The 25,851-nt window shown below is 43.0% G+C and overlaps 1 protein-coding gene across 2 annotated transcripts in view; it reads left to right on the top strand.

The window, feature by feature from the left end:
- The window catches only part of dnah7 (dynein, axonemal, heavy chain 7), a 247,939-nt gene that overhangs the window by 106,282 nt on the left and 115,806 nt on the right, over nucleotides 1-25,851 (top strand). For both annotated transcript variants that reach the window (XM_029710817.1, XM_029710818.1), the window contains exons 37-47: nucleotides 282-437; nucleotides 641-809; nucleotides 1,139-1,265; nucleotides 8,021-8,240; nucleotides 11,521-11,979; nucleotides 12,067-12,234; nucleotides 12,581-12,826; nucleotides 21,644-21,873; nucleotides 22,223-22,553; nucleotides 23,058-23,404; nucleotides 23,619-23,799. In XM_029710817.1, coding sequence (XP_029566677.1) covers nucleotides 282-437; nucleotides 641-809; nucleotides 1,139-1,265; nucleotides 8,021-8,240; nucleotides 11,521-11,979; nucleotides 12,067-12,234; nucleotides 12,581-12,826; nucleotides 21,644-21,873; nucleotides 22,223-22,553; nucleotides 23,058-23,404; nucleotides 23,619-23,799 — 2,634 coding nt within the window. The remainder of the gene's footprint in view (nucleotides 1-281; nucleotides 438-640; nucleotides 810-1,138; nucleotides 1,266-8,020; nucleotides 8,241-11,520; nucleotides 11,980-12,066; nucleotides 12,235-12,580; nucleotides 12,827-21,643; nucleotides 21,874-22,222; nucleotides 22,554-23,057; nucleotides 23,405-23,618; nucleotides 23,800-25,851) is intronic.

The raw sequence follows: 25,851 nt of genomic DNA on the forward strand, positions 1-25,851 counted from the left end.
TAGTTTAGACCATCCCCTCAACCCCCCCCCCCCCCACAAAAAACTATCTGTAAGGAATTGGTGCAAAGGACCATGAATCCTTAAGAACCATCTGAAACAGCTGTTATAGTAACAAAGGAAAATCACTTTTTACACTACAGTGCCAATACGAACCGATCTGTGCTGGCTCATATATTTTATTTTCAACAGTCCTCTCTAGGATGGTTCTAGCTACTATGATGAATGTTTAACCAACAGCTCAGTAGTGTGAAATAACCCTAACTTCCCAAAACTCTCTGCAGGACTTTCTGTTGAACCGTCTGAATAAGGATGTATATAGCCCCCTGATGATTAACTTCTCAGCACAGACCACGGCTGCCCAGACACAGAACATCATCATGTCAAAGCTGGATAAGCGCCGCAAAGGGGTGTACGGCCCGCCCATGGGCAAGAGAACGGTAGGTTCCCCAGGCTGTGTGTGTGTGCACATGGATGGATGCGTGCGTGCATGCGTGACTGACATTGTCATGCGTGCATGTGTTTAATTCTTGAATAAAAGTAATGGTGTTGATAAGTCCTTGATGTAGTGTTGTGCTGACATTGAAGAGTAGTATTGCAGCAGAGTGAAAGACATTGTAATATCAATTCTTTATTTGTCCAGGTGGTGTTTGTGGACGACGTGAACATGCCGGCCAGGGAGACGTATGGGGCCCAGCCCCCTGTGGAGCTGCTGCGCCAGTGGCTGGACCACTGGAACTGGTACGACATGAAGGACTGCTCCATGATCAAGCTGGTAGACATCCAGATCATGTGCGCCATGGGGCCGCCCGGTGAGTCTAGCACATACAGCTCAGCTGCCCCTTTACTTAGTTTATTTGCTCACACTTTTTTTCACAACACTATTCAGGAGTTGCTGTTTATTTAAAGACCCATTTTTATTCAATGTATTATTATTGCTCTTTCTTAGGGGGGCATTGAAAGAAGCGTTAAAGGTTTACACGCTATCACAGTCATTTGTCCCAAGTGCGCTTTCTACGTTTTCTAACTCTGTGCCCCTATAGAAACTGATTTGAGGATTTGGGGAGGGTGAGCTGGTCTTAGATCTGAGCCTAAGGGCAACTTCTACCGAAAGCCATTTTCATTGGATTTCTGCCCTCAGGTGGTGGGAGAAACCCAATCACTGCCCGCTTCCTACGCCACTTAAACACGGTCACCATCAACGACTTTGACGAGAAGACCATGTACACAATTTTCTCCAGAATCATGGACTGGCACCTCACTATAAGGTAACAATATAGTGTTGCTGAGAAGTTAGCCCTCTCTTCAGCAACATAGATAGATAGTTCAGCCTAGATATACAGTACATATTTAGGCCTAGACCTAACCTCCTAGACAAATAAACCCTTTTTGGGTCGTTCCACCTCAAATAGCACAATAGAATTTCGACATCCACCATTTCAGATTGTTCTGAAATCGTTTCTGTAGTTAGTTACCGGTAACAATTGCGTACCTGCAATTATTTTGTTGAAATATAATATGATCTCTGAGATCAAATAGGCCATTGTAATCAATAGGATTCATATAATATTCAAGAAATATAGTACCTAACATCGGATTTGGAAAAAACTTCTAACAATGAGGAATTCAAAAAAAATGTCCAAAAGTCACCAATGGACCCCCCACACCGCTGCTGAAAAAAGTCCTAGGGGAACAATGTATTGTCACAGAACAGTTGGTGCCATATGGAGGATAGTTAGCCCAAATCTGTACCTATAAGAGCTTATAACATGGCATGTACACACACAGTTTTTATGAAGTGGTATGTATTTTGCAATGTTCTGTACTTTGTCAAGTACACTCCTATATTCTTGTATTCACATTCACATATTAACATTACTCCCATATTTCAACACGCATGTTTTCACGAGTAAATTGTAAAAACAAACCTGCATGATTGAAGGTAATGAGGTTCAATGCCTGGCTACATCTTCTCAAATTACTATATATTTTTATCTCAGGTTTTGCCAAAGGGGGGTGTGTTCTGTTGATAGTATTGACAGACAGCTGTAAGAATATTAAAATATAAATATACAATGCAGAGAACTAAAGATCAATGGAACGAGTTGTGTTTCTTTAATGGGGAACTGCAGATTAATGGGTCAGGTACATGGGTTGTATTTCAGTTCAACAACTGTTTAGAATCTGTGTAGGGGTTCCAGTCCGGGACTCATACAGTTAAAAATTAAATGTATTTATAAAGCCCTTCTTACATCAGCTGATATCTCAAAGTGCTGTACAGAAACCCAGCCTAAAACCCCAAACAGCAAGCAATGCAGGTGTAGAGGTTCCAGTCCAGGACTCATACAGCTATTTATTGCCTATCTCCTCATGCCATTTGCACACACTGTATATGGACTTTCTTTTTTTTCTACTGTGTCATTGACTTGTTTATTGTGTTATTGGCTTGTTTATTCCATGTGTATCTCTGTGTTGTTGTCTGTGTCACACTGCTTTGCTTTATCTTGGCCAGGTCGCAGTTGTAAATGAGAACTTGTTCTCAACCAGCCTACCTGGTAAAATAAAGGTGAAATAAAATAAATAAAAAAGAAGCATGGTGGCTAGGAAAAACTCCCTAGAAAGGCCAGAACCTAGGAATAAACCTAGAGAGGAACCAGGCTATGAGGGGTTGCCAGTCTTCTTCTGGTTGTTCCGGGTGGAGATTACAACAGAACATGGCCAAGATGTTCAAATGTTCATAGATGACCAGCAGGGTCAAATAATAATAATCACAGTGGTTGTCGAGGGTGCAACAGGTCAGCACCTCTGGGACAGGTAGCACGTCCGGTGAACAGGTCAGGGTTCCATAGCCGCAGGCAGAACAGTTGAAACTGGAGCAGCAGCACGGCCAGGTGGACTGGGGACAGCAAGAAGTCATCAGGCCAGGTAGTCCTGAGGCATGGTCCTAGGGCTCAGGTCCTCAGAGAGAGAGAGAGAAAGAAAGAAAGAGAGAATTAGTGAGAGCATACTTAAATTCACACAGGACACCGGATAAGACAGGAGAAATACTCCAGATATAACAGACTGACCCTAGCCCCCCGACACATAAACTACTGCAGCATAAATGCTGGAGGATGAGACAGGAGGGGTTGGGAGACACTGTAGCCCCATCCGACGATACCCCCGGACAGGGCCAAACAGGCAGGATATAACCCCACCCACTTTGCCAAAGCACATCCCCCACACCACTAGAGGGATATCTTTAACTACCAACTTACCATCCTGAGACAAGGCCGAGTATAGCCCACAAAGATTTCCGCCACGGCAAAACCCAAGGGGGGGCGCCAACCCAGACAGGAAGATCACGTCAGTGACTCAACCCACTCAAGTGAAGCACCCCTCCTAGGGACGGCATGGAAGAGCACCAGTAAGCCAGTGACTCAGCCCCTGTAATAGGGTTAGAGGCAGAGAATCCCAGTGGAGAGAGGGGAACCGGCCAGGCAGAGACAGCGAGGGCTATTTGTTGCTCCAGTGCCTTTCCGTTCACCTTCACACTCCTGGGCCAGACTACACTCAATCATAGGACCTACTGAAGAGATGAGTCTTCAATAAAGACTTAAAGGTTGAGACCGAGTCTGCGTCTCTCACATGGGTAGGCAGACCATTCCATAAAAATTTAGCACTATAGGAGAAAGCCCTGCTTCCAGCTGTTTGCTTAGAAATTCTAGGGACAGTTAGGAGGCCTGCGTCTTGTGACCGTAGCGTACGTGTAGGTATGTACGGCAGGACCAAATCGGAAGGAAATGTAGGAGCAAGTCCATGTAATGCTTTGTAGGTTAGCAGTAAAACCTTGAAATCAGCCCGTGCCTTAACAGGAAGGCTAGCACTAGTCAAGATTCTAGCAGCCGTGTTTAGCAATAACTGAAGTTTATTTAGTGCTTTATCCGGGTAGCCGGAAAGTATAGCATTGCAGTAGCCTAACCTAGAAGTGACAAAAGCATTGATTAATTTTTCTGCATCATTTTTGGACAGAAAGTTTCAGATTTTTGCAATGTTACGTAGATGGAAAAAAGCTGTCCTTGAAACTGTCTTGATATGTTCGTCAAAAGAGAGATCAGGGTCCAGAGTAATGCCGAGGTCCTCCACAGTTTTATTTGAGATGACTGTACAACCATCAAGATTAATTGTCAGATTCAACAGAATATCTCTTTGTTTCTTGGGACCTAGAACAAGCATCTCTGTTTTGTCTGAGTTTAAAAGTAGAACATTTGCATCCATCCACTTCCTTATATCTGAAACACAGGCTTTTAGCGAGGTCAATTTTGGGGCTTCACCATGTTTCATCATTATGTACAGCTTTGTGTCGTCCGCATAGCAGTGAAAGTTAACATTATGTCTCCGAATGACATCACCAAAAGGTAAAATATATAGTGAAAACAAGTGGTCCTAAAACGGAACCTTGAGGAACACCGAAATTTACAGTTGATTTGTCAGAGGACAAACCATCCACAGAGACAAACTGATATCTTTCCGACAGATAAGATCTAAACCAGAACAGAACTTGTCCATGTAGACCAATTTGGGTTTCTGATCTCTCCAAAATAATGTGGTGATCGATGTTATCAAAAGCAGCACTAAGGTCTAGGAGCACGAGGTCTGACGCCATTAAAAGGTAATTTACCACCTTCACAAGTGCAGTCTCAGTGCTATGATGGGGTCTAAAACCAGACTGAAGCATTTCGTATACATTGTTTGTCTTCAGGAAGGCAGTGAGTTGCTGCGCAACAGCTTTTCAACATTCTTTGAGAGGAATGGGAGATTCGATATAGGCCGATAGTTTTTTATATTTTCCTGGTCAAGGTTTGGCTTTTTCAAGAGTCTTTATTACTGCCACTTTTAGTGAGTTTGGTACACATCCGGTGGATAGAGAGCTGTTTATTATGTTCAACGTAGGAGGGCCAAGCACAGGAAGCAGCTCTTTCAGTAGTTTAGTTGGAATAGGGTCCAGTATGCAGCTTGAAGATTTAGAGGCCATGATTATTTTCATAATTGTGTCGAGATATAGTACTAAAACACTTTAGTGTCTCCCTTGATCCTAGGTCCCGGCAGAGTTGTGCAGACTCAGGACAACTGAGCTTTGGAGGAATACGCAGATTTAAAGAGGAGTCCATAATTTTCTTTCAAATGGTCATGATCTCTTCTTCAAAGAATGCTGCTTTTTAGTTAGCTTTGCGACAGTATCAAAAATACATTGTAGATTTGTTACTATTTTACTCAATTAAGTTGGAAAAATAGGATGATCGAGCAGCAGTGAGGGCTCTTCGATACTGCACGGTACTGTCTTTCCAAGCTAGTCGGAAGACTTCCAGTTTGGTGTGGCACCATTTCCGTTCCAATTTTCTGGAAGCTTGCTTCAGAGCTCGGGTATTTTCTGTATACCAGGGAGCTAGTTTCTTATGACAAATGTTTTTTGTTTTTAGGGGTGCGACTGCATCTAGGGTATTGTGCGAGGTTAAATTGAGTTCCTCATTTAGGTGGTTAACTGATTTTTGTACTCTGACGTTCTTGGGTAGGCGGAGGGAGTCTGGAAGGTCATCTAGGAATCTTTAGGTTGTCCGAGAATCTATAACACGACTTTTGATGATCCTTGGTTGGGGTCTGAGCAGATTATTTGTTGCGATTGCAATCGTAATAAAATAGTGGTCCGATAGTCCAGGATTATGAGAAAAAACATTAAGATCCACAACATTTATTCCACGGGACAAAACTAGGTCCAGAGTATGACTGTGGTAGTGAGTAGGTCCGGAGACATGTTGTACAAAACCCACTGAGTCGATGATGGCTCCGAAAGCCTTTTGGAGTGGGTCTGTGGACTTTTCCATGTGAATACTAAAGTCACCAAAATGTTGAATATTATCTGCCATGACTACAAGGTCCGATAGGAATTCAGGGAACTCAGTGAGGATTCTGCATATGGCCCAGGAGGCCTGTAAACAGTAGCTCTAAAAAGTGATTGAGTAGGCTGCATAGATTTTATGACTAAAAGCTCAAAAGACTATTTTTTATTTTATTTTTTTAAGTTGAAATTTCCTATCATAAATGTTAGCAACACCTCTTGCCTTTGCGGGATGTGTGGGGGATATGGTCACTAGTGTAAACAAGCGGTGAGGCCTCATTTAACACAGTAAATTCATCAGGCTTAAGCCATGTTTCAGTCAGGCCAATCACATCAAGATTATGATCAGTGATTAGTTAATTGACTATATCTGCCTTGGAAGTGAGGGATCTAACATTAGGTAGCCCTATTTTGAGATGTGAGGTATCACAATCTCTTTCAATAATGGCAGGAATGGAGGAGGTCTTTATTCCAGTGAGATTGCTCAGGCGAACACCGCCATGTTTAGTTTTGCCCAAACTAGGTCGAGGCACAGACACGGTCTCAATGGGGATAGCTGAGCTGACTACACTGACTGTGCTAGTGACAGACTCCACTAAGCTGGCAGGCTGGTTAACAGCCTGCTGAAGTCGTAAGTTTACATACACCTTAGCCAAATACATTTAAACTCAGTTTTTCACAATTCCTGACATTTAATCCTAGTAAAGATTCCCTCTTAGGTCAGTTAGGATCACCACTTTATTTTAAGAATGTGAAATGTCAGAAAAATAGTAGAGAGAGATTTATTTCAGCTTTTATTTCTTTCATCACATTCTCAGTGGGTCAAAAGTTTACATACCCTCAATTAGTATTTGGTAACATTGCCTTTAAATTGTTTAACTTGGGTCAAACGTTTTGGGTAGCCTTCCACAAGCTTCCCACAATACGTTGGGTGAATTTTGGCCCATTCCTCCTGACAGAGCTGGTGTAACTGAGTCAGGTTTGACGGCCTCCTTGCTCGCACACGCTTTTTCAGTTCTGCCCACAAATGTTCTATAAGATTGAGGTCAGGGCTTTGTGATTCTTTAGTACCTGTTTCCTCCAGCATCTTCACAAGGTCCTTTGCTGTTTGTCTGGGATTGATTTGCACTTTTCGCACAAAGGACGTTCATCTCTAGGAGACAGAAAGCGTCTCCTTCCTGAACGGTATGACGGCTTCGTGGTCCTATGGTGTTTATACTTGCGTACTATTGTTTGTACAGATGAACGTGGTACCTTCAGGCATTTGGAAATTGCTCCCAAGGATGAACCACGCTTGTGGAGGTCTACAATTTCTCTTCTGAGGTCTTGGCTGATTTCATTAGATTTTCCCATGATGTTAAGCAAAGAGGCACTGAGTTTGAAGGTAGGCCTTGAAATACATCCACAGGTACACCTCCAATTAACTGAAATGTTTATCAGAAGCTTATAAAGCCATGACATAATTTTCTAGAATTTTACAAGCTGTTTAAAGGCACAGTCAACTTAGTGTATGTAAACTTCTGACCCACTGGAATTGTGATACAGTGAATTATAAGTGACATAATCTGTCTCTAAACAATTTTTGGAAAAATTACTTGTCATGCGCAAAGTATATGTCCTAACCGACTTGCCAAATCTATAGTTAGTTAACATGAAATTTGTGGAGTGGTTGAAAAACGAGTTTTAATGACTCCAATCTAAGTGTATGTAAACATCCGACTTCAACTGTAGCTATGTGTGGCAAGTTGTCATTGGTCCAAATGAGCTATACATTGAAGCTGACATGGGATACTTTATATTTTCACCATTGGCCCATTTTTGCTGCAATGAATTCTAATTGGTCAACCACAGGCTAGGTTTTGGTTTAAACTCCATCTTGTCTCTTTGTTCAGTGGAGAAACAATGAGAACAGAGAAGAATTAACACCAACCATCCACTTTCCAGCATAACAACTATGATTTGTTCTCTTTTAATAAATATATTTCTCTCCCCTTGATTTGCTTTGGGGTCTGTGTTGTTGAAGAATATCATAAATTGTTAACACGGCTGAGGCTATAGTGTGTGTGTGTGTGCGCATGTGGAACGTTTGCACAATTGTTATTGCGTGTATATAATATAATTTATGACTCCTCACCTCTTCCTCATCAGGTTTGCTTTCCCCAAGCCATTTGCAATGCTGACCGCTCAGATCATCAATGGCACAATGTCTGTGTACCAGGAGGCCACCAAGAACCTGCTGCCAACCCCGGCCAAGTCCCACTACCTTTTTAACCTGCGAGACTTCTCCCGCGTCATCCAGGGCATCTGTCTGTCCCGACCTGAAACAGCTGAGAACCCCAGCGCCATCAAGCGCCTCTGGGTGCATGAGGTATGTATACAGGGCTCAGTATTCAAGTTTGCCCGAGACAGGTAAAAAATAAATAATTCAGACAAGCAGAACATAGATGTAAAGTAAAAAAGTCACAAAAATCACAATATCAAATATTTTATCCTATCAAAATTGGATCAAAGTGTCCTCCAGATGCGATGTGTTGTGGACTTTCATCTCCCAAACTCTGCACTTGCATTACCGTGGTGTTATCTATCCCTATGGGAAGTACAAATATTGGGAGAAATGAATTAAGTTGAGTGGCAAATGAATTGTAATTTTATTAACATAAATACAACAAAACAAATCTAACTTTGCAAGACGGAGGCGGTAATGTTGTGTTAGGCATAGCGCATCGGAGTAGAAACCATTGAAAGGCACAAACGGTCTTTCGATCACATGTGGTCATGATGGAAGACTGATTGCTTCCAACAAGAGTACACAACTTGCACATTTCCAGCTATCTTTGAAAAGCTTTTTTATGTCTTAAAGGGGCAGTGTTGTTCACTACTTAACCAAAAGTATGGGGACACCTTCTCCTCAAACATCTCATTCCAAAATGATGGGCATTAAGATGGAGTTGGTCCTCCCCTTTTCTGCTATAGCCTCCACTCTTCTGGGATGGCTTTCCACTAGATGCTGGAACATTGCTGTAGGGACTTGCTTCCTTTCAGGGACAAGACCATTAGTGAGGTCGGGCATTGGTGTTGGGCGATTAGGCCTGGCTCGCAGTCAGCGTTCCAATTTATCTCAAAGGTGTTCGATGGGATTGAGGTCAGGGCTCTGTGCAGGCCAGTTAAAGTTCTTCCACACCGATCTCTACAAATAATTTCTGTATGGACCTCGCTTTGTGCACGAGGGCATTGTCATGCTGAAACAGGAAAGGGCCTTCCCCAAATTGTTGCCACAAAGTTGGAAGGACAGAATCGTCTAGAATGTCATTGTATGCTGTAGCGTTAATATTTTCCTTCACTAAGGGCCTAGCCCAAACCATGAATAACGGTCCCAGACCATTATTCCTCCTCCACCAAACTTTAGAGTTGGCACTATGCATTGGGGCAGGTAGTATTCTCCTGGCATCCGCCAAACCCAGATTCGTCTGTCAGACTGCCAGATGGTAAAGCGTAATTCATCACTCCAGAGAATGTGTTTCCACTGCTCCAGAGCCCAATAGCGGCGAGCTTTACACCACTTCAACCGACGCTTGGCATTGCGCATAGTGCTCTTAGGCTTGTGTAATAATAATAATGCATTTTATTTTGTGAAATGGTTCATTGCATCATTCAACACAAAAAAAGATTCTTTCACCTTTTTGGCCCATGGTGATAGACATGTATTTCTATTTTTGGACAAGTGACTTGAGCTTTAGGATTGAAGTAAAAAATCTATCCTACTTGTCCGAAGATCAAGTGGTGCTAAAAAGGTTATTGTCAAGCCCTTATGAATCTACACTCACCAGCCAGTTTATTAGGTACACCCATCTAGTACCGGGTCAGACCCCCCTTTGCCTCCAGAACAGCCTGAATTATTTGTGGCATTTTACAAGGTGTCGGAAACTTTCCACAGGGATGTTGGCCTAAGCTGATGCGATGGCATCATGCAGTTGCTGCAGATTGGACGGCAGGAACATTCATGCTGCGAATAGCCGGTTCCATCTCATCCCAAATACTGTATACTCTATTGGGTTGAGGTCTGGGGACTGTGCAGGCCTCTCAAGTAAACTGAACTCACTGTCATGTTCCAGGCAATTGTCCAGTGTTGGTGATCGCGAGCTCACTGGAGCCACTTCTTCTTGTTTTTAGCTGATGGGAGTGGAACCCGGTGTGGTCATCTGCTGCAGTAATCCTCGGTGACCAGGATCGAGGAGTTTCTGAGAAACTGGATCTGGCTAGCCTGGCACAGACGATCGTACTACGCTCAAAGACGCTTAGGTCACTTGTTTTGCCCATTCTGACGTTCAATCGAACAGTAACTGAATAAACTGTCCCATGAGTCTATATTCTCAAGGTTCTAACAAATCATGACGTGTAAATTGTAATAATATTCAGGGGCCTGTTGCACCAGTTGGTCTTAAGTGGGTCGTAACTCTATTTCCAGCGTAAAATGTGCTCTACGCCGGGCCAAAAAACTATACCTGTTGCTCGCACCTAGGTGTAAGCCCTTCTATGAGCTACGCGTGGGCGTAGATTCTATGCCTACTAGGGAGCAGGTGTAGGGTGTTAAATTGTCTTTTAAATGATATGCACAGAAAATAATAGAAATCTATATTTTTTTTAAGGATGTGAGTCTATATTTCACAACCTATTTTTGAGTTGTCTATGCGCGAGTCAATGGCAAAATAATACACTTGATTTATATGCTACATTATAGCATGCTAAATGTGTCTGATCAGATATTAGCAAACTAATAGATGAGCTGCCACCTTAATTTATTTGCCCAGCCAGAGGTCAATTAACCAAATATACAGATACAAGTCAAGGTCTTTAAGTCGGGATATAGCCTAGGCTACTACGTGACTGAAGAGCAAAATAATCCACCTGTTATACTAGGCTAGTATAGGCTACATAATATGTAAGCAAAATGTTCTGATAACACTGTTAGATGAGCAAACTAGACAAAAAATTTGCATCATGAACACTCACTTTAATTTGGCTAACATTTTCCCAGCCTAATTGTAAACAAATATCAAAATGGAGATTCTGTGAAATCAAAAATCTGACGCTTATCTCAAAGCAGTGCAATAACGCTGTCCCAATCATAACGGTGCTGAAATTATAGTGGCCACACACTGATTAAAGTATTTAAAATGGTTGGATGACTTTGGGAGTTTCAGTAAGCAACAATATGGTAAATGCCTTCAATGGCATTTTTGTAATTTAGTGATATTCATTTCCACAGTAATTATTGATTGATCCATCCAGTTGTGGTTAAGAAAATGTGCATGCATAGTGGTGGGCTTTGCGAAGTGATGGGACATGCCTCACAAAGTTTAGAACTGCCACTAGGATGGTAACAACCTTGTAATGGGCGGTGCCTAGCAACCATCATTAGGAAGCATCAAATCTCATGACGTAGCTATGCCCGCATTGCTTTCTTCAAACTTAGCTATGACTAGTCATATTGTTGGTTGGTGCAACAGGTGTAAATTATGATCCCAAAGTCAGACGTAGCTATGCCCGACCTAGCATTTAAGTCCAACTTTCTTACGCCCAACTGGTGCAATCAGCCCCAGGTGTTCAATTCTCATGCTGACAAATTGCTACTTCATTCACTCTCACAGGTCCAGAGGGTGTACTACGACCGTCTAGTGCACGACTCAGACCGGGCCTGGATGGTGGGCTACCTCCAGGAGGTGTCCCAGTCCTACCTCAAAGAGGACTTCCACCAGCTCTTCCAGCACCTAGACCAGGACCAGGACGGGTGCGTGACGGAGGATGACCTCCGCAGCCTCATGTTCTGTGACTTCCACGACCCCAAGGGCGAGGACCGCAACTACCGCGAGGTGAACAACCTGGACCAGCTGCGGCAGGTGGTTGAGTCGCACCTGGATGAGTACAACAACATCAGCAAGGCGCCCATGAACCTGGTACTCTTCCGCTTCGCCATCGAGCATGTGTGCCGCATCTCACGCGTGCTCAAGCAGCCGCGCGGCCATGCCTTGCTGGTGGGGGTGGGCGGGAGTGGGAGACAGTCTGTTACCCGGTTGGCCGCCCACATGGCGGAGGCGGAGCTCTTCCAGGTGGAGAAAAGTTTTTTCATTAACAATTGTATTTTGTATAAAATTACATAAACTGTCAATAACAATCACAATATACTTTTTGAACAGGTGGAGATTGCAAAGAGCTACGGCATGACGGAGTGGCGTGACGACCTCAAGCTGATCATGCGCAAGTCCACGCAGGGCGACACGCACGGTGTCTTCCTCTTCACTGACACGCAGATCAAGATGGAGTCCTTCCTGGAGGACGTCAGCAACCTGCTCAACACTGGAGAGGTGATGGATGGATGGACAGACAGACAGACACTTCTTTATCCCCTATAGAGAAATTCAGGGTCACAAACGCAACAACAGAGACAAACACACAGACTTGGCATATACATTATGTGATTTATGTAATTTCCCTATCTTGAACTTTTCTTAAATCATGTTAATATTGCATGAATTAATTAATGGTTTGCATGAACATTTGAGATACACACCCATATCTCAATTTACAAAATACATAAATGCAAACATTTAGGTGGTTTAAAATGTTTTATAATAATCAACAACAAAAAAATGGCTACAGTGTCATGAAAAAAATCCTCATTCCCTTCCTTTTTCCCCTTCCTCACGCCAGGTACCCAACCTGTTTGCGACTGACGAGAAAGCAGAGATCTGCGAGCGCATGCGTGTGCTTGATCGTCAGCGGGAGCGCGACAAGCAAACGGATGGCAGCCCGCTATCGCTCTTCAACATGTTCCTGGAGCGCTGCCGCTCACAGCTGCACGTGGTGCTGGCCATGAGCCCTATTGGAGACACCTTCCGGAGCCGCCTGAGACGCTTCCCCGCCCTCATCAACTGTTGCACCATCGACTGGTTCCAGGTAATATACACTACATGACCAAAAGTATGTTGACACCTGCTCATCGAACATCTCATTACAAAATCATGGCCATTAATATGGAGTTGGTCCACCCTTTGCTGCTATTCTTCTGGGAAGGCTTTCTTCTGGGAAGGCTTTCCAATAGATGTTGGAACATTGCTGCAGGGACTTGCTTCCATTCAGCCACAAGGCCATTAGTGAGGTCGGGCACTGATATTGGGCGATTAGGCCTGGCTCTCAGTCAGCGTTCCAATTCATCCCAAAGGTGTTCAATGGGGCTGAGGTCAGGGCTCTGTGCAGCCCAGTCAAGTTCTTCCACACCGTTCTTGACAAAGCATTTCTGTATGGACCTCGCTTTGTGCACAGCGTCAGGAACAAACATCCGGTTATCTAGCTGCCCCCCAGGGTTTGCCTGGGAATGCTGCGTTGTCTCATGAACCTGCTTCCCTATTCCCCAGCTGAGTGCTGTCGCCAGGCACGAGGTGGGAAGGATGGTCTCAGGGTCCGAGGGTGTAGCCGCAGGGCTATAGCGGCGTGACAGAGCATCCGGCTTGATATTCTTGGATCCCGGTTGGTAAGAGAGGGAGAAGTTAACCTGTTGGGGCTAGGGGGCAGTATTGAGAATTTTGAAAAAAATATGTGCCCATTTCTAACTGCCTCCTACACCAACTCAGAAGCTAGGATATGCATATTATCAACAGATTTGGATAGAAAACACTCAGAATTTTCTAAAACTGTTTGAATGGTGTCTGTAAGTATAACAGAACTCATATGGCAGTCAAAACCCGGAGACAAATTCTGACAGGAAGTGGATACCTGATGTGTTGAATTACTTTTAAGCCTATGCCATTGAAAGACACAGGGACTTATTAATCATTGAGCACGTCCTACGCCATCCACTAGATGTCACTTGTCTTTACAAAGTAGTTTGAGTCTTTTACTGTGAAAACTGACCGAACAAGAGACTTGGGACGTTGGTCATAAGCGGATGGCCAATACTACTCTGGCGCGCCAGTGCATGTTTGGGTACTCTCGTTCCAATACGTTTTAAAAGAGAATGCAATCGTCCGCCTTGAATATTATTGAAGTTTTGATTGAAAAAGGCCCTAATGATTTATGCTATACAACGTTTGACATGTTTGAACGAACGTAAATATATTTTTTCCCCTCTTTGGTGAAGACAAGTCCGGCGGGCGTCGTTCATGTTTTTGAGTAGCCTACAGGACGCGCTAACAACACGGAGCTTTTTGGACATAAATTATGAGCTTTTTCGACCAAAACTACATTTGTTATGGACCTGGGATTCCTGGAAGTGCCTTCTGATGAAGATAATCAAAGGTAAGGGATTATTTACATAATATTTTTGATTTTAGATCTCTCCAACATGGCGCCTAGTCTGTATCGCAAAGCCTATTTTTCTGGGCGCAGTACTCAGATTATTGCAAAGTGTGATTTCCCAGTAAAGTTATTTTTAAATCTGGCAATGCGGTTGCGTTCACGAGATGTTAATCTATAATTCTTTGAATGACAATATAATATTTTACCAATGTTTTCGAATAGTAATTATTTAATTTGTTGTGCTGATTGACTGGCGGTATTGGAGGGAAAATATTTCCTCAACATCAACTCCATAGTAAAACGCTATTTTTGGATATAAATATGAACTTGATAGAACAAAAAATGCATGTATTGTCTAACATAATGTCCTAGGAGTGTCGTCTGATGAAGATTGTATAATTTTAGCTGGTTTTCTGCTTTTGGTGACGCCTGTCTTTGCATTGACAAAACATTACACACAGCTATTTTCAATGTACTGTCCTAACATAATCTAACGTTATGCTTTCGCCGTAAAGCCTTTTTGAAATCGGACAACGTGGTTAGATTAAGGAGATGTTTATCTTTCAAAGGGTGTAAGATAGTTGTATGTTTGAGAAATTTGAATTATGACATTTAATTGTTTTCAAATTTGGCGCCCTTGATATTTCACCTGCTATTGATAGGGTGTACCAGGGGTGGGACGCTTGCTCTACGGCGAAAGCAAAACATTCGATTATGTTAGGACAGCAACAAAACAAGAAAAATCACACAGCCATTTTCCAAGCAAGCAGAGGCATCACAAAAACCAGAAGTCAGCTAAAATCAATTACTAACCTTTGATGATCTTCATCAGATGACACTCCCAGGACTCAATGTTACAAAATACATGCATGTTTTGTTCGATAAAGTTCATATTTATATCCAAAAACCCCATTTTACATTGGCGCATGATGTTCAGAAAATGTATTCCTACCAAAACACCCGGTGAATTAGCACATCAATTTACAAAAATACTCATCATAAACGTTGATTAAATTTACAAAAGTTATTGAAAGAATTATAGATACACTACTCCTTAATGCTACCGCTGTGTCCGATTTTAAAATAGCTTTTCGGCGAAAGCACATTTGTCAATATTCTGAGTACAGAGCTCAACCATCAAAGCAAGCTATACAGATACCAGCAAAGTTCTGGAGTCAACTAAACTCAGAATTAGTATTATAAATATTCCCTTACCTTTGCTGATCTTGGTTGGAATGCACTACCAGGACTCCTACTTCCACAAGAAATGTTATTTTTGTTCGAAATGCTCCATATTTATGTCCAAATACCTCCGTTTTGTTCATGCGTACAGATCACTATCCAAAGGCATAACGCGTGTGCGTAAAATAAGAGACAAAAAGTCAAATAGTTCCATTACCGTTCGTAGAAACATGTCAAACGATGTTTACAATCAATCCTTAGGTTCTTTTTAAAATAAAACGTTGATAATATTCCAACCGGACAATAGCGTATTCATTACAGAAGAAAAAGAATGAGCGGCGCGCCGGCGTGCCTGTGCAGTAAACAATTCACTGCTCCCAGACAGTCCACTGATAGACTGAGCTCCTGTTCTTTGCCCAGTAACAGGAGACGCATGAAAGACGTTTCTAAAGGCTGTTGACAGCCAATGGAAGCCTTAGGAAGTGCAGAATGACCCCACAGACACTTCCTGGTTGGATTTTTTTCTCAGGGTTTTGCCTGCCATATGAGTTCTGTTATACTCACAGACATCATTCAAACAGTTTTAGAAACTTCAGAGTGTTTTCTATCCAAATCTACTAATAAAATGCATATCTTAGTTTCTGGGAGTGAGTAGGAGGCAGTTTACTCTGGGCACGTCAGTCATCCAAGCGACTCAATACTGCCACCATCCATAAGAAGTTAAACCGGGTGAAAAGCAGGGCCCACCTAGTTTGCGGTGCGAAGATATTCCAGGTTCTTGTGATCCGTCCACACAGTGAACAGATATTCCGTCCCCTCTAAGCAGTGTCTCCACTCTTCCAACGTCATCTTCACTGCGAGAAGCTCACAATTCCCCACATCGTAATTCCTCTCCGTGGCGTTGAGGCGATGGGAGAAGAAGGCGCAGGGATGTAACTTGAGGTCCAGGGTGGAACGCTGGTACAGGACAACCCCCACTCCGACATCCGAAGCATCAGCCTCCACCACGAACTGATGGATGGGTCAGGATGAATAAATATGGGAGCAGTGGTGAAGCGGTGCTTGAGGTGCCGGAACGCCCGGTCAGCAGCTGGGAACCACGTGAATGGAATCTTGGGAGAGGTGAGTGCAGACGGGGGAAGCCAGGATGCTTTAACCCCGATAAAGCGGCAATAAAAGTAGGCAAATCCCAGGAAACGTTGCAGCTGCATTCTGGACGTAGGCTGGGGCCAATTCACCACCGAATGAAGACGAACCGGGTTCAACATGTTGCCAGGGCCTGGAACACAGCTGGGGCGTTGGTAAGGCCAACTGGCATGACCAGGTATTCGTAGTGACCACTGGCCGTGTTAAAGACAGTCTTCCACTTGTCCCCTTCCTGTATCCGCACCAGGTGGTAGGCGTTCCGCAGGCCCAACTTGGAGAATATGGTGGTGCCCTGGAGCGTCTCGAAGGCCGAGGTGATGAGTGGTAGCGGGTAGCGGTCATTGAGGCCCTGGTAGTCGATGCACGGCGCAGGGTTTTGTTTTTCTTCTCCACAAAGAAGAACTCTACCCTGCGGGGGAGGGCAGAAGGACGGATACACCCTGCAGCTAGGGAGTCCTTGATGTAGATCTCCATAGCCTTGTCCCCAGACCTGACAGAGAGTACAGTCGTCCCCGGGGTGGTGTGGTGCCTGGGAAAAGGTCAATCCCGCAGTCATAGGGTCGGTGTGGAGGAAGTGGCCCGGGCCTTACTGAAAACATCCCGGAGGTGCTAGTACTCCGCGGGAATGGCGAAGAGGTCCGGGGCACAGGAAGATGACCCGGGGCAGGCTGTGCTGACTTCAGACAATGGCCATGGCAGAACGGGCTGCAGCTCATGATGGCACCAGCAGTCCAGTCTATGATAGGATTGTGTTGCTGGAGCCAAGAATATCCCAGTACCACAGGAACCTGAGGAGACTTAATTAGCATAAACTGCATTGCCTCGCTGTGGTTCCCTGACACTCGTGGGCTGATGGGAGTGGTAGTTGGGTGACCCGGGCTATAGAGCGGCCGTCCAGCACTCTCTAACGTCCATTGGAATGGAAAGGGAATGAGTGGGGATGCCCAGCTCGGACGCCAGGGTATTGTCCAAAAAACTGTCATCGGCCCCAGAGTCGTTGAGTATCCGGAGAGATTTTGACTGGTTCCCCCACAGCAGGATGGTATGGAAAGGGGTACGAGTACATCTTCCCTGTGGCTCAGTTGGTAGAGCATGGTGTTTGCAACGCCAGCATGGTGTGTGCAACGCCAGGGTTTTGGGTTCGATTCCCACGGGGGGCCAGTACAAAAAAAAAAATGCATGAAATTAAATTAGAAGTATGCATTCACTACTGTAAGTCGCTCTGGATAAAATGTAAATGTAGACAAGCACGAAGACAGGTGAAACAGATCAGGGTGTGACAGCTTGATGGTTTTTGTGACCGACTTGAAGAAACTTTCAAAGCTCTTGAAATATTCCTGATTGACTGACCTTCATGTCTTAAAGTAATGATGGACTGTCGTTTCTTTTTGCTTATTTGAGCTGTTCTTGTCATAATATGGACTTTTTATTTTACCAAATAGGGCTATTGTTATTTTGCTTTTTATTTAGTGATGTTATTAAAAACTGTAGGAACCAAATACTGTAACTTCGGAAGGAAACCCCCTCTAGCTGTCAAGTTTCCATCTAATACGTTGTCTATGTGATTTGTAAATGGATGAAACTATTTGTGTTAAAATAGGAATGTGATTTTAGGAGTCATAGGAGATAACTTCTAATTATATCCTTTGCACATTAAGTAGCCATGCCCCAAATGAGGTCAGAGTGCTTAAAACCTCTATGGGCTATGTGGGACGCAAGCGTCCCAACCCTGGTACACCCTATCAACAACAGGTGAAATATCAAGAGCGCCAAATTTGAAAAAAATTAAATGTCATAATTCAAATTTCTCAAACATACAACTATCTTACACCCTTTGAAAGATAAACATCTCCTTAATCTAACCACGTTGTCCGATTTCAAAAAGGCTTTACGGCGAAAGCATAAAGTTAGATTATGTTAGGACAGTACATTGAAAATAGCTGTGTGTAATGTTTTGTCAATGCAAAGACACGCGTCACCAAAAGCAGAAAACCAGCTAAAATTATGCACTAACCTTTGACAATCTCCATCAGATGACACTCCTAGGACATTATGTTAGACAATACATGCATTTTTTGTTCTATCAAGTTCATATTTATATCCAAAAACAGCGTTTTACTATGGCGTTGATGTTGAGGAAATCTTTTCCCTCCAATACCGCCAGTCAAATCAGCACAACAAATTAAATAATTACTATTCGAAAACATTGGTAAAATATTATATTGTCATTCAAAGAATTATAGATTTACATCTCTTGAACGCAACCGGATTGCCAGATTTAAAAATAACCTTACTGGGAAATCACACTTTGCAATAATCTGAGCACTGCGCCCAGAAAAATACGCTTTGCGATACAGACTAACCGCCATGTTGGAGAGATCTAAAATCGAAAATACTATGTAAATAATCCATTACCTTTGATTCTCTTCATCAGATGTCACTTCCAGGAATCCCAGGTCGATAACAAATGTAGTTTTGTTCGAAAAAGCTCATAATTTATGTCCAAAAAGCTCTGTGTTGTTAACACATGATCTAAGCCCGCCGGACTTCTCTTCATGAAAGAGGGGAGAACAAATATTTACGTTCGTTCAAACATGTCAAACGTTGTATAACATAAATCATTAGGGCCTTTTTCAACCAGAACATGAATAATATTCAAGGCGGACGATTGCATTCTCTTTTAAAACGTATTGGAACGAGAGTACCCAACATGAACTCGCGCGCCAGAGTCTTGTCGGCCACCACCGTTCCAAGGCTCTTGTTCGTTCAGTTCTCACAGTCGAAGACTCAAACCACTTTGTAAAGACTGGTGACATCTAGTGGAAGCCATAGGAAGTGCTCAACGATTAATAAGCCCCTGTATGTTTCAATGGCATAGGCTTAAAGGTAATTCAACACATCAGGTATCCACTTCCTGTCAGAATTTGTCTCAGGGTTTTGACTGCCATATGAGTTCTGTTATACTTACAGACACCATTCAAACAGTTTTAGAAAATTCAGAGTGTTTTCTGTCCAAACCTGAACAATAATATGCATATCCTAGCTTCTGAGTTGGTGTAGGAGGCAGTTAAAAATGGGCACATATTTTTTTCAAAATTCTCAATACTGCCCCCTATCCCCAACAGGTTTTAAAATGACTAATAATTAACATATCAGACCAGGACATATGAGGCGAGAGTGACATGTCTTAAATGGTTGAAATGTTTAATCTCAACATGAGGTGAAGAAGATAACTTCACCGACCAGAAGGACTCAAGCTGCAGCGTAGGTCTCCATTGGTTACGACCCTGAAAATCAACACGAGGTGAAGACGACAAAGTAGCCTCTCTAACAATCATGTTACGGCTGAGTAGCTGTTCTAAGTATTGTAACTAAAAAAGTGAATTTAAGTAGGACCATCCTGGTACTCTCATCAAACCATCATCGACTACACTGCTCTCGCCATCCACCTGGGGATCATTGACACGGCTGATTAGCTGTCTTCAGAGTACCACTCTTCCAGAACAGGTGAACGTAAAACACCTTCCTGTTAGTTCTGCTTAAGGCTACAGGGCAAGGCATTGAAGCCAGAGACAAATAAGAAGAAGGACATTGTGACCTCTGGTGGATAATCAGAGCCTTACACTTAATTTGGGAGAAGGCCCAACGGAACCCTTTTCACGGAGGCCTGGGTCCAACAGAGATACCCGATGAAAGGAAAACATTCAACACGTAAATACATTCATTATTTCTTACCAAAACGTGCGGCGGTTAGTGTGCAAGGTAAACTCAGCAAAAATAAATGAAAAAAAACTCTGCATTTATTTTCAGCAAACTTAACATGTATGAACATAACGTGATTCAACAACTGAGACATAAACTGATCAAGTTCCACAGACATGTGACTAACTTGCACCTGCAAGTTCCCGGACATTTATGGGGGAACTTGCCCTCCGATCCAACAGGTCCCAGACGTGCTCACTGGGATTGAGATCCGGGCTCTTCGCTGGCCATGGCAGAAACACTGACATTCCTGTCTTGCAGGAAATCACGCACAGAACGAGCAGTATGGCTGGTGGCATTGTCATGCTGGAGGGTCATGTCAGGATGAGCCTGCAGGAAGGGTACAACATGAGGGAGTAGGATGTCTTCCCTGTAACGCACAGCGTTGAGATTGCCTGCAATGACAACAAACTCAGTTCGATGATGCTGTGACACACCACCCCAGACCATGACGGACCCTCCACCTCCAAATCTATCCCGCTCCAGAGTACAGGCCTCTGTGTAATGATCATTCCTTCGACGATAAACGCGAACCCGACTATCACCCCTGGTGAGACAAATCCACGACTCGTCAGTGAAGAGCACTTTTTTTACGAACTATCTTTGAAAGACAGGGTCCTGAAAAAGAGACGTTTCTTTTTTGCTGTGTTTATATGATTAATGTGAAGACAGTCCTAGAATGTATCCACGATAAATGCCTTTTTCTCTGTCTCTATTTTCCCAACCCCCTTCTCTGTCTCTGTGTATTAAGCCGTCATATATTGTCAGTCCACTGGAGCCTTTTGTCTAATGTAAGTGTGTGTGTATTCTCTGTTATTATTTAATTACTTAGTAAATAAATAATTAAATCAATTTGTGTGGTACTGAATGATGAGCAAAGGTCGGGGTTCTTGCAGATCCAAGAGGGTTACGACTGTTCAGAATTAGACTGATATGAGGTAATTATTAATAAGTGACTGTTATCGATATATAACTTATCTTCCAGAGTTTCATTTGGGAGATGGTAACTCTTTAAACATTTTCTTCCGTGGTGCCCAAATTACTAATGAGTTAATTGTTACATGATTCATTTAATTGTTAACAATTAAACATAGTTATTTTGATTTGTTTAACACTTTTTTGCTTATTACATGATTCCATGTGTTATTTCATAGTTTTTTTGTCTTCACTAATATTTTACAATGTAAAAAATAAAGAAAAACCCTGGATTGAGTAGGTGTGTCCAAACTTTTGACTGGTACTGTATATAATTATGGAACTCAGTCAGGCTTTTCATTTACTCTGATCTAGGATCAGCTTCCCCTCTCCAATCCTAACCTTGCAAAACTAATGTAAGATCAGCTTCTCTAGGGGCAACTTCACCCTATACCCTCTCCTCTCTCCTTCCAGAGCTGGCCGGAGGACGCGCTGCAGGCGGTGGCCTCACGGTTCCTGGAGGACATCGAGATGACGGACGAGTCGCGGATGGGCTGCATTAACATGTGCAAGAGCTTCCACACGTCCACCATCGAGCTGTCGGCCTGTTTCCTGTCCGAGCTGCAGCGCCATAACTATGTCACGCCCACCTCCTACCTGGAGCTCATCTCCACCTTCAAGGCCCTGTTGGAGAAGAAGAGAGCGTAAGAAACAGTCAAAACAAGAAGGCTGTTTCTCAGTCCACAAGGACGCTTCCCTTTGAGGAAGGTAGCCAACAGGCAGCTGCCTTTGGATTGAGAAACAGTCAACATCTTTTCCCCCTAAATATGTGGCTTTTACATTCATTTATAGCCTGGTCCCTGATCTATTTGTGTTGTGTAGCCAACACCTGTGGTTGTTGGCAAGAGAGCACTAAACAGATCTGAGTCAATGTTAGTAATTTTTAATATAGATGCAAGAGATTTTGATATTATGCCAGTGGTTATGAATATATTACTACCCATTAAACTGACATAATTAAGCTGAAACACCCAACACTCTCTGCATCCACAGAGAAGTAATGAAACTGAAGCGCCGCTATGAAGTGGGCTTGGAGAAGCTGGAGTCTGCAGCCGCCCAGGTAGCCACCATGCAGGTGGAACTGGAGGCCCTGCAGCCGCAGCTGCGTGTGGCCAGCAAGGAGGTGGATGAGATGATGGTGGTGATTGAGCACGAGTCGGTGGAGGTTGCCAAGACGGAGAAGGTGGTGAAGGTGGATGAGGCGGTGGCCAACGAACAGGCCATGGCGGCCAAGGCCATCAAGGACGAGTGCGATGCCGACCTGGCCATCGCCATGCCCATCCTGGAGTCAGCCCTGTCCGCTCTGGACACACTAACCAACCAGGTTGGAAAACGATTGGGATATTGGACTATAAAGTCAATGTAAAGCAATCTCCAATGGACTTGTCTTCTGCTTTATCCCAACCCCTCTCAGAATTCAGCCTTTGCCCACCCCCCTTCCAAAATAATGCAGGATATTTTTCCAATTGCCATTTAACTATATTCAGTATATTTATTCTTCTTTGTATATAAATGTTAGGCCCAATCAATGATAGCCTGTCTCCAGATAAGTTTGTGGTTCAGCCACTTTATCTCTGTTGTATTCATTCTTTGTCAAGCCGGTCAGAAGAGTTTGCTAAAGCGTATAGAGATCTGGGATGCAGCTAAGTCAATGTATAACTTTATATAAAGATGATGCTGAAAGGACCAAATCCTAACTTGAGAATCATGTGCACAACACTTTGGCATAGCCTAAATCTCTCATAAACATGAAATGCGCCCAAAAATGTGCCAACGCCCAAACAAAGTTCAGCCCTTGGTGACTGTGATTGTTTGCTCCTTTGTCTAGGACATCACAGTGGTCAAGTCCATGAAGAGCCCTCCACCGGCGGTCAAGCTGGTGATGGAGGCCATCTGCATCCTGAAGGGCCTGAAGCCGGACCGCATCCCTGACCCCTCGGGCTCCGGCAAGAAGGTGGAGGACTTCTGGGGCCCGGCCAAGAAGCTCCTTGGAGACATGAAGTTTCTTCAGAGCCTTCACGAGTACGACAAGGAAAACATCCCACCCCACCTCATCGCCATTATCCGCAAACAGTACATCACCAACCCAGACTTTGTCCCTGAGAAGATCCGTACCGCCTCCACGGCCGCCGAGGGGCTGTGCAAGTGGGTGCGCGCCATGGAATCCTACGACAAGTGAGTAATGTGTAGAGCTGTAATGTGTAAGAATAATTGTGATCGCATTGAATAGTACAGTACAATATAGTCTATTCTTGAATCTCACAAGGATACTGAGTTGTTTTATTAAAGTAAATTGAAAGAAGCCTTGGTGGTTATTATTAGAAAATGTTAAGTTACATTTCCTGAATGGAACCCCAACCTATATATATTCTCTCCTCCTCTCGCTCAGAGTGGCCAAAGTGGTGGCCCCTAAGAAGGAGAAGCTAGCTCAGGCCGAGGGGGAGCTGAAGGTGGCCATGGAGAGCCTGCGTAAAAAACAGGCTGCCCTCAAAGAGGTCCAGGACAAACTGGCAAAGCTGCAGCAGACACTGGAGGCCAACAAGAACAAGAAGGCTGACCTAGAGAATCAGGTCTGGTTAGCAGCTATCTACTTTCTTTCAAATATGTACATAATGGTTTATGACCAAAATACAAATGTATTTGTTGTAGTATTACATCCATTAACTTCTTACGGATTAGTGGGACGCTACCGTCCCATTTCGACAATTTCCGGTGAAATTGCAGAGTGCCAAATTCAAATTAAATTACTATAAATATTAACTTTCATGAAATCACAAGTGCAATACATCAAAATAAACCTTAACTTGTTGTTAATCCAGCCGCCGTGTCAGATTTCAAAAAGGCTTTACGGTGAAAGCAAACCATGCGATTATCTGAGGACAGTGCCCAGCACACAAATGCACAACAAATCATTTTCAACCAGGGAGTTGCGACACGAAAGTCAGAAATAGCGATATAATATATGCCTTACCTTTGAAGATCTTTTGTTGGCACTCCAAAAGGTCCCAGTTACATTACAAATGGTCCTTTTATTCGATAATGTCCTTCTTTCTATCCATAAGAACTCAGTTTAGCTGGCGCGCTTCAGTCAATAATCCACTCGGTTTCCCTCCTTCATAATGCATACAAAATTAATCCCAAACTTTACCAATAAACTTATCCAAACAAGTCAATCAACGTTTATAATCAAACAATAGGTACCCTAATACGCAAATAAACTATACAATTTAAGACGAAAAATTGGTATTGTCTTTACCGGAGAAAAATACCAAAGAATGCGCTCTCATTTACGCGCTTTGAAACACTACAGCTGAAATGGGAGCCACCTAGAAAAGCTAGAAAAACAATTTCTGACTCATTTTTCCAAAAACCAGCCTGAAACTCTTTCTAAAGACTGTTGACTTCTAGTGGAAGCCATAGGAACTGCAATTGGGCACGATTTTGCCCTATTATAAAAGTGCCAAGCATTGCAATCAGTGGTAGGATAAAGAAGAAAATGTATTGGGGGGGTTGTCCTTGGGGTTTCACCTGCCATTTCAGTTCTGTTCTCTGTTATAAGCTAGGATATGCATATTATTAGTAGATTTGGATAGAAAACACTCTGACATTTCTAAAACTGTTTAAATGATGTCTATGAGTATAACAGAACTCATATGGCAGGCAAAAACCTGAGAAAAATTCAACCATGAAGTGGGAAATCTGAGGTTTGTAGTTTTTCAAGTGATTACCTATCCAATATACAGTGTCTGTGGGGTCATATTGCACTTCCTAAGGATTCAACTAGATGTCAACAGTCTTTAGAATGTTGTTTCAGGCTTCTACTGTGAATGGGGAAAGAATAAGAGCTATTGGAATCAGGTGTCTGGAAAAGTGGCATGAGCTCAGTCTTTTGGGCGGCCGTGGGAGCGAGTTGAGTTCCTTTTCATTTCTGAAGACAAAGGAATTGTCCGGTTGGAATATTATTGAAAATTTATGATAAAAACATCCTAACGATTGATTCTATACATCGTTTGACATATTTATACAAACTGTAATGCAACTTTTTTTACTTTTCGTCTGTATCTAGTGCATGTGCCTTCTGCATTTGGAATAGTGAACTGAATGCGTGAACAAAAAGGAGGTATTTGGACATAAATATGGACTTTATCGAAACAAAACAATTCCTGGGAGTGCATTCCGATGAAGATCATCAAAGGTAAGTGAATATTTATAACGCTATTTCTGAGTTTTGTTGACTCCACAACATGGCGGGTATCTGTATGGCTTGTTTTGGTGTCTGAGTGCTGTACTCAGATTATCACATGGTGTGCTTTTGCCGTAAAGCTTTTTTGAAATCTGACACAGCGGTTGCATTAAGGAGAAGTGTATCTTTAATTCTATGTTAAACACTTGTATCTTATATCAACGTTTATGATGAGTATTTCTGTAAATTGATGTGGCTCACTGCAAAATCACTGGATGTTTCAGAGGCAAACATTATTGAACATAACGCGCCAATGTAAACTGAGATTTTTGGATATGAATATGAACTTTATCGAACAAAACATACATGTATTGTGTAACATGAAGTCCTATGAGTGCCATCTGATGAAGATCATCAAAGGTTAGTGATTAATTTTATC

Source organism: Salmo trutta, chromosome 24, assembly GCF_901001165.1.
Source record: "Salmo trutta chromosome 24, fSalTru1.1, whole genome shotgun sequence".
NCBI lineage: Eukaryota > Metazoa > Chordata > Actinopteri > Salmoniformes > Salmonidae > Salmo > Salmo trutta.